The following is a 15,371-nucleotide window of genomic DNA, read 5'->3' on the forward strand; positions in this document are numbered from 1 at the left end:
ACACAAAATTATGACATTTTGGTGTGTTTTTAAATTTTTTTATTTCTAATTTTATAAATCAAAGAAAATGAAAAAACACAACAAAATGACATAATTTTATTAAAAATAGTACAAAATTATATTATTTAAAATGACAAACTTTAACTTACCAAAAAAAAAAAATGACAAACGTTAATCTTGTACAAAATCCAATGTTAAATTCAATTTCATTTTAAAAGGGGCCCTTCTTTAGTAAAAGATTTTTTCTAATATTTTTTAAATTAAATAATTGTTGACGGTGGTGACCTTTAGTTTTTTTTTTTTTTTTTTTAATTTCTTCTTAGGTTTGGATCCCGTCATTTGTTAGGTTAGGTTAAAATTTTCTTCTTCCCAGAAAAAAAAAAAAGAAAAAAAAGAAAAAAATTTCCTTCTTGGGTAGGTTCCCGAATATTTACTCAAGTTCATATACTATTATTCCCGAATTCTCGCAATTGCGAAATTTAATCTCTCCGTCGTTGTTCTGTAACAGTCAATCCAACATCACTGCCGCACCAGGTACGCAGTCTTCTGCTTGTAGGTTCACAGAGCATTCAAATTAGAACCATGTTAAACTGTTTTCCTTTTAGAACCAAACCATAGCTTGTATTCTCTCCTGTCCATGTTAAAGTTAATTTGATTTCATAAAAGAATAAAAAATTAAATTGATTTTATGTTTTAGATTATGCTGTGGGTTTGAATGTTCATCTCAGGATTTGGTAGAACATGTTTGCATCTTGTGACATTGGCTGTGCCTAATTTTGTTTCTCTTCCACTGGTTGTCAAGATGCTTGAAATTTGATGCACTGCATGCCTCCTTTTGGTTAGATTTTTAACTATTTGAGTGTCCAAGTGAAAATAATGATAATAATTATTTAAAGCAATTTTACGCGTGAATGCTATTAGATTGGAAACGATTTTTTTTCTCCTTTAAATCCTAATTTTCTAGGATTCTTTCTAGAAAATTCCAGCAGAATGTCAGTAGGATGGCATACGTAGGATTATTTGGGGGTCCTCCAATTACTGCATTTTAATTTCCTTCATTTCAATTTTATTTTTCTTAGATTTCTAAATTTTCTTTCAAAAACACTCGTGAAGGACTACACTAGTGTCTTCCTCTTCTATAGCTGAGACACCCATTACATGATTGTTCCATACTAAATCAAAAGCTTTGAATTTTATTACATGTTCTGTATAATAAAATGCAGGATCTTGCAGGAACATATAAAAAATGATTCTTCTCAAAGACGTTGTGCCTGCAGCTCAAAACAACATTGACACTAAATTTATACTTCTAGAGAAAGGCAGGACAACACTAGAAGGGCAAAATAAGATGTGCTTGGCGCTTGTAGCTGATGAGACAGCAGCTGTTCATTTTCAGCTTTGGGGAGATGAGTGTAATGCTTTTGAACCAGGAGACATAATTTATCTGACAAATGGCATCTTTTCCTACCAGCGCAACAACCTTATACTAAGGGCAGGCAAGAGAGGGAAGATTGAGAAGATAGGAGAGTTTACTATGTCCTTTGTTGAGACGCCAAACATGAGTGAGATTCATTGGATTCTTGACCCAAGTAATTCTAAGAAGTATATCCAGGAGTATGTAATATCTCCCCAATCACGCATGTTCCCTCCGATTCTGTAAAAGTGATGTGCACTTTGACTTACTGCAAAATTTACCCTGTCAAGTCTATAGCTTGTTTCAGATAAACCTACCTTTGTTTAAGCAAATTTTTCACTATGCCTAAAGGAAGGCAATGTTTTTTATTTTATTTTATTTTATTTATTTTGTTGTTGTGATAGAATGCATTCTTTAGATGAAAAATTGCTGACAACTGCACTGGCCTCCAAGGCTTCTTGGTTTTCAATTGCGTTGGTGGTGGCACAAGTTCCCTTCTCTTGATTATGGCAAGAAACCAAAGATGGGAATGTTGTTGCTGTCACCATCAAGAGCAAGGGGACCATTTAGTCTGTTGGTGCCCTGCTGGTTTGAAGAGTTGTTCCTGGGGTGACCTTGCTAAGGTGCAGATGGCAGTTTATATGGTTTCAAACTCCACTAGTATCAGAATGGCTGAAGTCTTCGAGCGCATTGACCACGAGTTTGACCTCGTGTATGCCTCACCTGAGAATCAGGATGAGAATGACCAAGGAAATGAATACTAGAATCTATATCAGATTGTTCTTGCATTCTGTTTTCTTTCACGCCAAGTTGAGTCTTACTGGTTTGTTCCTTTGAAAACATTGTCTGATACCTTGTTATGAATCTGGACATGATTTATAAAATCTAATTCAAACAATCTGTATTGTTCTTGCATTCTGTTTTCTTTCACGCCTAGTTGAGTCTTACTGGTTTGTTCCTTTGAATACTGTAATATTGGTGTATATAAAATGTGACCCATGGAGGGTGAAGTATATTGATATAGGGGGTGTCCATAGTGGCTTTGGTAGAGACCAAAGCACTAGTGGAGCTTCCCATGGTGTGAATTAAGGGGGGGTGTGGAAGTGGCTGGGAATGGAGGAGCCGAAGCCCCATCCTCAATGTGAGAGGGGGTATTTAGAATGGGAGCCCCAGTGAACCTAGCCAGCCTAGCCTGAACCCCCACCAGCCTGAAAAGGCTAGGCATGCTGAACCCCTGCCAGTGTGCATAGGCAGCCATGTACATGGGGGAGAAGGATAATCCTATGTTGTCTTCTAGAAGTGGGCTTTTTAGACTGGGCCCAGCAGCGGTTGGGCCTACGTAAGTGAGCTATCCAGAACAAATACATTGTTTGATACCTTGTTATGAATCTAGACATAATTTATAAAAGTAATTCATTATCAAATATTTATCTGATACCTTGTTCATTCATGCACGCTGCTAGGCCTGAGAAGTCTTTGTTAGAGGATTAATATAGACTTCATACAAATAATTCATGGTCACAGAAATTTCTTTGGAGCAGTTTATGATCATTTAGAATTCGACTCAAAGTATGACCATCGAACATAAATAGCTTGCTCCTGATAGTTTTCTTTTTCTTGTTAAGATCTATGATGCACCGACATGGGATACGACACGATATGACACGCCGACACGTTAATTCTAAAAAATGTCATATTTCAACATGTTAGGACACATTTTGATATTAAAAAATATTTTTAATATATATAATATAATTTATATTTAATACATAAAATAATTCACAATAAGTCATATAACCAATTAAATATTTAAATTTTATAACATAAATATAAAGCAAAAGTAATTTTTCATACCATGTTAATTTTTTATGTCAAATTCCAGAAGAGAAAAAAGTTGACTTATAAATTAATTTTTCATTTTTAATTAATAAAGCAAAAATTTAGACCTTAAAAAAAAAATGTCGGATGCGTGTCAAAACGTTGACCACGTGTCAGAAAAAATTGACCGCGTGTCAAAAAAACGTGTCAGAGCGTTAATCACGGTGCCAAAATATTGAGCGCATGTTGAAACGTGTCATGTCCCACACATAAATTTATTTTAAAATCACTTGTCGGTGCATTGGAGGTTAAGATGCTCAGTAAGTAACATTTCATCACACGCATCGTCCTGAAGGTGTAAAACCTTCGTTAGTTGTCAAATATATGCATTCATATATATATATATATATATATAAAACTAATGCTGCTCCTAATGGGCTTTCATCTTATTTAAATTATATAATATGCGCAAAATGGAAAGGACGGATCTTGAGAATTGAGTCAATGGAGATGAATGCAAAGCAAAATCAATAACAAAGTTCTTCGTGGGTGATATATTACAAAATGAAATAAATCAACGGAGGCTAAGGAAACATATATTTATGCAGCAGCATTCCTACTAGAGCTAAGCATGTAAAATGTTGCCACTAATTTAGCCGAGGTGCCATCTGTGATATCCTTTCATCTTCCAGTAGTTCATAAGGGTCCACATACTGGGGAGGTGATAAATGTGAACTGCTTGCATCGTGGACAAATGTTGGCCCCAAATACTGCAATAGACATTAAAGAAAATTGGTCAAAGTCATCATGACATAAATGTACAAGAAATATATTTCCTTAAAAGGTTTTACTTCTCCTATGTAGTAGTAGAGAAATTATCTTATATTATGAGATAAATAAAATGGAGCCTACCAATTTTTAAAAAAAAAAAGAAAAAAGAAGAAAAAAAAGAAGTACATCTGAGTGTAACATGAGAGATAAATCTTATGTAAGATAAAAGTATAATTTCCCTTCTTTAAAATCATCAATTCACAGTTGCAATGATACCCTAATGGATATGGTATCCGAGTCATGTTGTGAAGTATTTATAATAAATGTTTAGACGTCTTTTAAATATAACCAACAAACAATAAATGTTTAACAATTCAACTTCATGGATATTGGAGTTATCTCTTAAAATATGTCATACAGTGAAGTCATGCCATATAAAATTTGTGGCCTAGTATTAAAATACAAAACCACAGGGAACACGAGGAAAATGTAGAAAATTATGAAATCTTCTAGCTGCTCCCAAAATTTGATGCAAAATTATTCTCAGTAAAATGTGAGTTTTGTTAGTTACAACATTGATTGTGGACTATAACAATTAACACGGCCTAGTGAAGCAAATTAAAATAGAAAAACTGAAAAAGGGAAAGAGAGGAGTGCACCAATTACAAATATCACTTAAGTACTAAACTATTAATCAATGACCTCAGTTCTAAATAAAAATCGAAAGTGGAAGTTGACACTATTGATTTAAACATGTCATCTTTGCAAATATAGTTTGCCAATTTAAACTCCGGTGGTCATGTTCTGTGCACCAAATTTTTATGTTGTTTAACAAGAAGCAACTTAATACTTGAAAGAAAAAAACATGGTATCATAGTACAAATAAGATAGCTAAGATAATATATACGTCACTTAACGTGCAATAAATATGCTCTGATAGGACAAATAAAAAGAAAAACTTGTAAACTTCAATTCAAAGGAAAATAGCTTACGAAGTAGAGTGCAGAAAAAGATGCAACAGTTATGAGGATCAATGGCCAAAATCCCAAGAAAAATGTTCCTCCAATCGTCAACAAAAGTTTAGCCCGAGGGACCAAGCCCTGAAATAGATAAATACATAAAGTTCACTTTTATGTTATGCAGTGCTACAACTGCTACTAGCACTGTCAATAATATAAATATTCAATGCAAAAGAATATGCAATAATATCAACACTGACTTTACATATGCCTCATATTTGTCATCATCAATTCATCATCATCATTACCACAAAGGAGTACTTGCTCGACATTGCTTTCTCCAGATTTGAAAAATTATTGATCTAGTTACTGGTGTTACTCATCAACGAAATACAAACCTATAACTACTGCTATACTTGATGACACATAAAACAGTATACAAGTGTTTCAGGTATGACAATGAATGAAACTTTCCTTGTTACCAATTATAACTGAGCTCTGTTGTACCCACAATGGAATGCATGATGGATTAGTAGAAACAAACTACTGGTAATAAAACCTCTGAAACAAAGTTACTGATATTTGAAAATTGTCTAAGAGATGTCAAGACAAAGAACCAACCTCAAGACCTTCACTGTTCAGTGCCACAGATCGCTCCCTTTGATTGTCTAGACTCCTTTCAACATTGGTTGAGACAGAATTTCTGTTGGGGAAGCGTCTATCTTCATCATTCAAATATATCTCTTCATCAAGTCCATAGTTGCTTTTCTTGTAATCTTCGAGCAACGACGTAGGGGTCATACCCCTCCTCTTCAATTCCTTCAAAAATAACGATTCTGGAGGTTCTTCTCCTGAAAATACAATTGCAGTTTGAGTCACCAACATGAGAAGTTAGTCACTCTATGTTCTCTTTAACCAGCAATTTGTTGAAGGGAATACAAAGAGGAATCCCCCCCCCCCCCCCCTAAAAAGATACATCAGTTAGATAATCTGAATCACTACCACAAATATTTACAAATATGGCCAAAACAAAATAAATTACAGTTTTTCTAAGTAGCCACTAGCAAAACATGAAAGGCCAAACATCATAAATTGTATTATAGACAGTAAGGACCTCTTTGTTTGATCTTGGGGGAAATATTATCCAAGCAAAGGAAACACACCTATCAAGCTTCATTTTAGAGAATATCAATCATAAGCGGTCTATAATGTATATCTGATATCAAAACTATCATTTTTAAGATAAACAATAATGAAATGAAAGTTGAAGCTGTTGAAAATACAGGAAGAAGAAACAAAAAAATATTAACAAAATATAAAGCTTTTTGGTATCAATATTAAATAACGCAAGAAAAGAAAACTAAAAAACAGATATAAAAAATAAAAAAATAAAAAACTTGCCATTCTTTTGGTTTTCGGTATTTTGAGCTCGACAGCAGACCCTGAACTTAGTACAAGATTTAGAAACACCGAAAGTTTGTAACTTTGGCATCCTTTTCAGAAAATAGGAGGGTGAGGAATTACAAGTTGATTTCCTGTGAAAATTGGATTGAGAAAGTGAAAGTGAAGGGAGGGTGGGTTTCAGAACTTGCATGGAAGCCATAACTGATAAGCACAAAAGCTTAGGGGAGCCACTTCATTTGTACCAGAAAGAAAGACGAAACAGAATTTGGAGAGAGAGAGGGGGAAGGCTCAGGAACCGGAAAAGCGCAGTTTAGAATTGGAAGACGAGTGTTGGCTATTGTGCGCGGTACATGGTCGGCATTTATGGCTAGAACTTGCGCATTTGCGGTTAAAGGCTGAAAAAGAAAAAGAAAAAAAAAGAATTTTTAAAGGAATTATTCAGCTTTCTTGTATGATGAAAACGACAATTCATTTCTGTAACAAAATTCTGATATTCTGTTCCTTCCACAAAAATCTGGGAAATGCTATATTGCTCATAAAATAAATCCAAATCGCAGTTCACTACTTCGTCTTTTTTTTTTTTTTTTGGCTTTATTAATCTCATGAAACGATTATCTCGTGTAATAGAGATAATCATGAGGGGAATCTATCCATTATAGAAAAAATAAAAAATAATACGAATCAATATATGTGTGGCAGAAAAAAATTCTCTCCTATAACATCAGAATATATTTTTCCTATTTTTTTTTTGGTAGACTATTTTTTTATATATTCTATAAATGTTTGTTGGGTTTATCTTCTCTTGACAATTATCTCCATATTATTATAAAATTATAAATTTATATGTTTTTACTCAAAAAAAAATTAACTTTTTGCATGTGCCGCCAGTGCAAGTTATATATATATATATATATTATTTTATAAAAAAAAAGTTGAAAGTAAATTTTTTATTACATGATATTGTTTTATGTATTTCCCTTTCAAAAATAACTTCTATCACAAGTTTTTTTTATTCTTTAAAATTCATAATTATACTGATTAATGCAATTATAATAAGTATTAGTTAATTATATAATTATGAAACAATCAAGTAATTATGTGTATGTCAATTTTAAACAACATGAAGTGATTTCACTAAAAATTTTTTAAAAAATTTCATTTAGTTTTAATCAAATTCACTGTGCTCTAATTTCTTTATAAAAAATTGACTCTGATCACATGACATAATTGCATTAGGTACAAGCAATATTTATTTATTTAATTTCTTTGGTTACAATTTATCTATTTTAAATAGAAACAAAAATATCAACTAATATATTTAATTGATATTATGCATCAACTAATATCATCTTTCAATTGTTAGCAGCATAATTAAAATAGCAACAATCTCAATGTGTAGCTAAGTTGGTAATTGAACTGTAGCTTAAGGATCGGGCTTTGGTGATTGATGAAGTCATAGGTTTGATTCCTACAAAAAGCACTTTAAGGCCATTGATGAAAATCTCTTCGCTTCAAGTCATGAAAGGATTAGTCTCATCCTACAGGATGAAGATACCCTAAGTTTACTCAAAAAATAAATAAATAAATATAGCATCCAATATTATTATGAATTAAAATAAAGAAGTAATTCTCTTATAAAGCAATTCATTTGAATTTAAATTTTATAAATCAAAATAAAGAATTAATACAAATTATACCAAATATCTATGCAATAAATTTATGGATTTTATATTTCTCATGTGTTATATGAGATGAACTTCCTTATGTCATAGAGATAAAAATAATGTGAAATCCATAACTTAGAAAAAGTCATATGTAGAACCCCATATCAACACGAAAATTAAAGAGTGTGTAAGAAAATTTCTCTTCTAATATTATATGAAAAGTATAAAATCCTAAAAAAATTTTATGAGAAATACTACTTTCATTTTACATGAGATAATTATCTCATGTTATTTCACTTCAAAATTCTCCCTCATTTTTTTTCTTTTTATCCTTTAATGGCAGGCTCTCATGACTTCTCTCTATAACGTGAGAATTATTCTCATGTAAATTTTTTTTTCTATACTTTCCGATAGTATAAATCAATTTCAGCCTATTCCTCTTACTAAAGTGTAGTACGTTCCTATAAAGCAATATCCATTCTTATTCTCTTATCATTGTTAAACGAGTACTTATTTTAAATTTATTTTATTCTTATTCCTTTTCCAAATGTTTAATAATTTTTTAGCTTCATCAAGTGTTTTATTATTCTTCGGATATATTTTGAAATTCTTGGATATTTCTGTTTGGTATTATTATATAACGCCAGCATCTGTAGAATCTATCGGATATAAAGCAGCACACATGTTTGTTTGGCAATCAGATTTAATTAGAATGCGTGTTTTTTTTTTTTTACCGAACTGGTTTTCTTTTGGTGTAATACCTAACTGAATTTTATTTCCTCCACATTTTATTTCTCAAACAGATGTTAATGACATGCTTAGTAAAAGCAAAGTGAAAAAATGGAAATACCGTGATTATCAGTTTGTTTGTGCTAAGCAAGTGCAAGACAAATTCAATTGTATCACCGACTCACCTAACTTTCCACCGTGAAAATTTCATATGTAGGCTAGCAACATCTGAATAATTGACTCGCCAACATATTGTGTGTTCTAGTTATTTAGGAATGTTCACGACATATATTTGTCTGTGCTAGCAAAGCAAGTGCAAGACAATTTCAATTGTATCACTGACTTGACTTTCCACCGTCATGCTTTCAATTGTGGACTAGCAAGCAGTTTCTGAATTATAAGTTATAACTTCTCTTTCATGCCGCCTTTATGTTAGATTGTGTAAATAATTAATACTTCACCACTCAAAAATCGGTTCTTGAGTCAAAATAAAATTGAAAGTAGTACTAAAAATGAGTCTTTCATATAGAATCTTACAATATACTACCCGCCAAGCCTAGAAAATAGACAGACAGGTGTCCCTGCAATGGCAATGGCATAGGTGATATTTGCTGCTTTGAATTCTAGATAATGGTCTTTACCTGAATTGACTGGAAAGCCATCGGGGTTGCTCGTGTTGGGGGAACATCTGATACCACTAAAACATCATCTCCTTGGGTGATCAATCCTTTAGATTTCATAAATCCAATGGATTTTGATATGTTAGATTCTGCATCATCTGACAAATCAACATGGACGGCTACAACACCCCATTGCAAATTCAGAGCCATACGTGTACTTTCATCATTGGTGAAAGCAAATATGGGAGAATTTGGACGGTTGCGTGATAGGAGTGATGCCATGTGTCCATGCTTTGTGTATACAAAGATGGCATCCACGCCAAGGTTGTTGGCTGCACACATGCACAAATAATTATATTTTAATCACCACTTTCGAGCCATTTTGCAGATTTCACAACAGGATCAATCTTTTAATCAGAATTGTTGCAGGAAGAATATGAAATTACCCATTTCAACAGCACAACTGCATATCTGCTCAGTGGTGCGATCAGGTAATGATACTCCAAGTTGATGGTGATTGAGAAGACTTTGTCTGTTTTCCACACGAGCCCACGATTCCATTCTACTGCTAGTCATATCAAGTACTGCCAGAGCTTTTTGTCCGTAGGATCCAATAGCTGACTCACCAGACAACATCAAAGAATCAGCATACTGTCGAACTGCTTCAGAAACATCTGCTACCTTATTGCATAAAAGCAAATATTCTCGTATCAACCTAAGATACTGTCAATGCAACCAAATTGATAACAGTCATTCTGGTCGTATAACTTAATTTTACCTCAGCACGTGTTGGTGTTGGATATTCAATCATTGACTCAAGAAGCTGAGAAGCTACAATCACTGGCTTGTTAAGTTGTCTGCAAATGTAAATTATTTCCTCTTGGACTGCAGGAATCTGTTCAAGTGGTATTTCGACTCCAAGGTCACCACGAGCCACCATGATTCCATCAGAAGCTTGCACTATTTCTTCCAGATTATGAAGAGATTCCAAGCTCTCTATCTTTGCCAATACTTTTATGGATCTGCAACGACCATTTACCATTCATGATATTCCAAGTCAGAAGATATTATGAAAATTCCTGCAAAAAATATGATTTTGAAAGAAAAAAACATTTTTATAGTAGAAAGGAGACTCGTGTTTAGACAACTTGGGGCAATTAACTATTGAATAAATATGCAGTTATCAACAGAACTATCAAGCAGCAATGACAGAAAGGAAGCTGATCACCAATATTAATAATGATCTATCCACTTCTTAAATCACAGTAGGTGCAATCATAACCAAGAAATAGTGCTGAACATGCCAGTTTCTTACAAGATTATGAAACCCTCAATCTTATGAGGCTTGTAACAGTTGCAACCAATATGATATCAAATAGAAGATGAAAAAATGAAACACCTAGGTTGATAATGACATATTGTGACATGGATACGCCCATCATGATGAATGACGAGTAATGCACAGTAGGGTGTCGTCATAGCAATTAAAAGGGAACACGAAAATCAATGGATCTTATCTCTCCATCTTGACAACGTTGAATATAGCTCATACTTCGCATACTGATAAGGGCTCTTATTGGTGGGGTCAGCAGAAAGACAACTGGGGTCCCGCTTGGGTCCGGAAAAGCCGCCTCGGCGGTGTGGGAGGGGGGCATAGGTTTGGTACTGTTGTAAGTCTCTGACTTATTGTAATTCTATTTTTCTTAATAGTTTGGGCTTGGACCCATGAATAATTGCAGTTAGGGTTTCTAAATCCTATTTATATTCCCTTGTAAATTCGAGTGACTTGTAATGAGTGGCGATGAGATGAATACAGTACAGACAAGCTGGACGTAGCCTACATTTGGTAAACAAAGGTAAATCACTGTGTCGATTTCTCTCTTCCCTTTCTCTTTTCGTTTTTCGATTTGTGTGTGTGTCGATTTCCAACAATAGATACCTAGCCATTAGCCACTAGCATGACATTCTGTTCAAGAAATTACACCAACATTTTTTAACAGTAGTAATAGGTTATGAGTTTAATTAATGGGTAAACCTACTATCATGTAACATAATCTAAAGTATTTTTCCTACTCAAACAAAAATCATGTGGGTCACATACATATAATAAAAACAAAATAAAAAATGCTGGTGGGGAAACCAATGGGTGAGTAGGTAAAAATTGTTATATCATGTTACATAATATTAGTTTTCCCCTTAATTAATACCCTATTATTGAAAAAAATTAATACTATCATCCAATGATGTATCCAGATCATTTATTGAGTTTCACAATTTGTGTTATTAAACTATTAGTTCTTTACGTAAACTCATTAAATGATGGGGCAACATATCATTGAACGAAAGTGTAACACTTTTTTATATTGACAATGCACACAAATTAAATTCATAGGTTATATAGATTATATAGTTGACCCTTACGTGAATTTGTGCTTTCTTACTTGGTTGATTTGGTAGAGAGGTACTTCTTTAGATGCTCAACAGAATCAGCACGATTGACAAAGGATAAGGCAAAAAAGTCAACTCCCTCAGATATACCAAAATCAATATCTGCCCAATCCTGTATATAAAACAATTTGAATTTATTAGAAGATCACATAAAATAAGGGAAAGATTTTAGTTTCCTAACTATTATTCAAAGAAATGTATTAAAAAGAAAACATAGTTCACACATACAAAATCTAGTATGCTAAGCTCAAGAATATTAAATGCTCGGTTCTGAAGAATAGAAGCTGTAGCATATATATATAGAGAGAGAGAGAGACCTTTGTCGATAGAGTGGGAAGCTTGTAATCCCTCCCCACAATCTTTCCATCTCTCCAGAAACTAAATTTGGCTCCAGGAAGGAAAAGGCCAGGATCTATGCACTTACAATGCAAGTCATTTTCAGTCTTTTCAACGACTACAAAGCTTGCCATTCCACCATCAATAACTACTTCATCACCCACTTCAATACCTGATAATCGTTAATTAAGTTTAGTATTCACCTCAAAACGTTCCAAAAAAGAAATTAATTGTGAAAGAAAAAGGAAGCGTTGGTTCTTCCCTCAATTAGCAAAATATCACCACCTTCAGAAAAACCTTTATAGTTTGCTTGAACGGTAAATGGACGAGATCCCTCAAAACGTTCGGCAGTAAAGCGCCAAATTGAATCTTCCTGACATTGAAACAAGAGCAGACATTAGTCAAGAGTGTTGCATGCTTCTAAATTCAATTGGGCAAATTGTAATACATACTTTTCCCAAACTAATGGGAGTAAAATCTACAATAAGTGGTAGATACACGTGCTAAAGTTAAACCTACCTCTACTTTAGCAGATGAAGGAGCCCCATGATCAACAAGATGAATCTGACTACCCTCAGTATCAATCATTACAGAAACAGAGAAACATTTTTCCTCATTCAACTTGTTAATCTTTCTAATGACATCACGGTGCCACTCCCTAGTGCCATGGCACATGTTGAGCCTGGCAACGTTCATTCCTCCCAATGCCAAATTCTCTAAATCCTCCAGTGAGCAGCATGCGGGACCAATTGTGCACACGAGCTTTGTCTTCCTTAACCCCATAAACCCTTTCTCTCTCAAATACCCTTCTGAAACCACATCCAACCCAAAATTCCCCTCCAAACAGCTTGGATAAACCTTGCTCTTTGATCCTTCCTCCAAACCCACTTGCACAGCTGCACAAACCTTAACCCCATCCCCAATAGTTCCCTTCCAATTCTCTCTGTTACAACAAAGCCCTCGATTCAAAAATGGGGTGCCAAAAACCCCATTTCTCAAATCAACTCGTGTGTTTCCCGCTACAGTAAATTTGAAAACAAGACGTAGATCGCCAGCTGCTGCTGCAGCCATTTTCTTAGTGATTACAGAAAGCCTTTTGTTTGGAAGAACGGAAGGACTCGAAAAATTTGAACTTTTACGACAATGTCGATGTGGGTTTGTAGGAATTTCGTGAACTCCGCCAAGGTTTGGACTTTTGGATACAAAAGAAACAGGGGACTTTACTAGCTGTTACTGTTATTCAAGTTAGGTAGAACACACCGCAGGTAAAAAGGCGTCAACTTTTTGTTTTTTTGTTTTTAACAACGAAGAAGAAGAGGGATGTTCTCGCTATCAAAAAAAATTTACTACCAATTTATTATCTATTTAATCATCATTAAATTAATATTTTCTCTCTCTTCAATTTTTTTTTTACATTCTTTCTCTTTAATCCAATAGTGATGTGATGAGTAATAAATTAATAATAAAAAATTTTAATAATTAAAATATGCTTAAACTTTAATAATCTGATACCGGTATTGTTGTGGACCCGTCATATAAGCTCAGTCCATTGGGCAAAGTGGCAAACAATTAAAGCTCAATATAAAAAGTTTTATCGTAAGATAAATGTTATTTAATGGGAGTAATTCCGTTCACAATTTCACATCATAGAACTGAGTGATGAGGACAAAATTTGTATTCAATTTCAATTAAATATATATTTGGGAAAGAAGAAAGAGTTTTAACTATGATTAAGTTCTGACTCAAGATTAGTCTCATAATTAGTTTAAAGAGTTAAAATTTGTAAAGATACTAAAAAATAAAATTACTTGAGTTCATTTTTTCTACAGTTATTGCAGATAAGTTATCTATAGTAAGCTCAATACAACGTCATTTTGGAATGAAAATCATAATATTTTTATAATTTTAATTTATTTCAGGATTATTATAGTCCTTATAATTATAATTTTTATATACTTTAATCTTAAAATGACATCGTTTTGAGAATAAATACAGATAATTTATTTTTAATAAATACAGAAATATTTTTCTTGTAAAAGAAATAATTAGAATTGGTATAAAAAATAAAATAAATGCTATGTCACTAATGAATTTTAGTTTCGAAGGTGAGAGGATGTTTGTCCGCAAGTCACGCCTAACGGGCCAACAAGGCTAGAAAAAGGGTTATGGCTACCTCTCTTACATTTAATGGGGAGACACTTTTTGCACACCTATTTACCATAATGTTATGCGTCTTTGACCATTTAGGGGTGTTTGAATGGTATTTTTGCCCATTTGATATGCTTATAAAGTTATTTTTCGGTGGTTTTTTTTTTTCTCAAACTGGTTTATGTGGAATTGCTTTCAATTTTTTTTTTTTTTATTAAGTTCTGCATACCACTTTGGGGAACTCATTAATATTTTTTAAGGGTTAAGGGCTTCGAATGGCTAAGATTGCATCACATCAAGGGAGATCCGCAAAACTTATTAAAAATTTAAAAAAATATATAAGCAATTCCTAGGGGGCCAGTCCATAGAATTAAATGCCCCCACCGAAAAATAACTTTGAAGGTGTTCTAAACATGTAAAATACAGATGGTAACGCCCTCAAATGGCCAAATAGCCATAATGTTACTCTATTAAAATTCAGTCTCAAGAGTCATCGTGTCAAATATGACCAATTTCATCGTTCAGCGGTGCCTGAATGAATTTTTACCTATTTATTACACCACAAAGTTATTTTCCCGTGTCTGGTTTTACAGACTGACCCCCACAAAACTGTTTTAATATTTTTTTTTTTAAAATTAATGAATTTCGCATATCTCTCTTGGAAACTCATTAATATTATCTTAAGGATTAAAGACTTTGAATTACTGAGATTGCCACATGGCACTATTCATGAGTTCCCTGAGGGGTTCCTGCGAAAAATGAAGCGAGAAACAAAAAAAATTAATGAGTTCGCCAGGGGTTCTGCGAAACTCATTAAAAAAATTAAAAATAAAATAAAAATTAAAGCAGTTCCACGATAACTAGTCTACGAAATTAAACGCTTTCCATTGGAAAATAACTTTGAGACATATCAAACGTGTAAAATATACATCGCCCCCAAATGGTCAAATAATCGTCAAATATATTCCCCTCATTCTTAGCTTTTAAGTGAGATCCACGCAATGACTCCCGTGTTAAGCTTAGATTCATACCTTTCACTCACTAATTTAGTGTTCTATTG

At 33.4% G+C, this 15,371-nt stretch overlaps 3 protein-coding genes across 4 annotated transcripts; 1 reads left to right on the forward strand and 2 right to left on the reverse strand.

The window, feature by feature from the left end:
* Positions 1 to 361: 361 nt before the first annotated feature.
* LOC133299144 (uncharacterized) lies at positions 362 to 2,280 on the forward strand. 2 transcript variants are annotated; one of them, XM_061498584.1, is made up of 2 exons: positions 362 to 534; positions 1,224 to 2,280. In XM_061498584.1, the coding sequence occupies exon 2, from the start codon at positions 1,247 to 1,249 to the stop codon at positions 1,658 to 1,660; it is 414 nt and encodes a 137-aa protein (XP_061354568.1). In that variant the 5' UTR covers positions 362 to 534; positions 1,224 to 1,246; the 3' UTR covers positions 1,661 to 2,280. The 2 variants fall into 2 exon arrangements, with proteins under 2 accessions (XP_061354568.1, XP_061354567.1); XM_061498583.1 differs by having other exon boundaries at positions 1,234 to 2,280.
* Positions 2,281 to 3,665: 1,385 nt separating this feature from the next.
* On the reverse strand, positions 3,666 to 6,784 carry LOC133299100 (uncharacterized). Its single transcript, XM_061498525.1, has 4 exons — positions 6,364 to 6,784; positions 5,584 to 5,813; positions 4,996 to 5,103; positions 3,666 to 4,002 (listed from the first exon to the last, which is right to left on the reverse strand). Exons 1-4 carry the CDS (start codon positions 6,563 to 6,565, stop codon positions 3,880 to 3,882), a joined length of 663 nt encoding a protein of 220 aa, XP_061354509.1. The 5' UTR covers positions 6,566 to 6,784; the 3' UTR covers positions 3,666 to 3,879.
* Positions 6,785 to 9,354: 2,570 nt separating this feature from the next.
* LOC133299179 (pyruvate kinase isozyme A, chloroplastic-like) lies at positions 9,355 to 13,234 on the reverse strand. The gene is made up of 7 exons (XM_061498621.1): positions 12,683 to 13,234; positions 12,449 to 12,536; positions 12,145 to 12,335; positions 11,821 to 11,939; positions 10,158 to 10,401; positions 9,826 to 10,060; positions 9,355 to 9,711 (listed from the first exon to the last, which is right to left on the reverse strand). The coding sequence occupies exons 1-7, from the start codon at positions 13,232 to 13,234 to the stop codon at positions 9,383 to 9,385; spliced, it is 1,758 nt and encodes a 585-aa protein (XP_061354605.1). The 3' UTR covers positions 9,355 to 9,382.
* Between the last annotated feature and the right edge of the window lie 2,137 nt (positions 13,235 to 15,371).

Source organism: Gastrolobium bilobum, unplaced genomic scaffold, assembly GCF_033153095.1.
Source record: "Gastrolobium bilobum isolate Gb01-03AN ecotype WA unplaced genomic scaffold, APGP_CSIRO_Gbil_v1 utg500, whole genome shotgun sequence".
NCBI lineage: Eukaryota > Viridiplantae > Streptophyta > Magnoliopsida > Fabales > Fabaceae > Gastrolobium > Gastrolobium bilobum.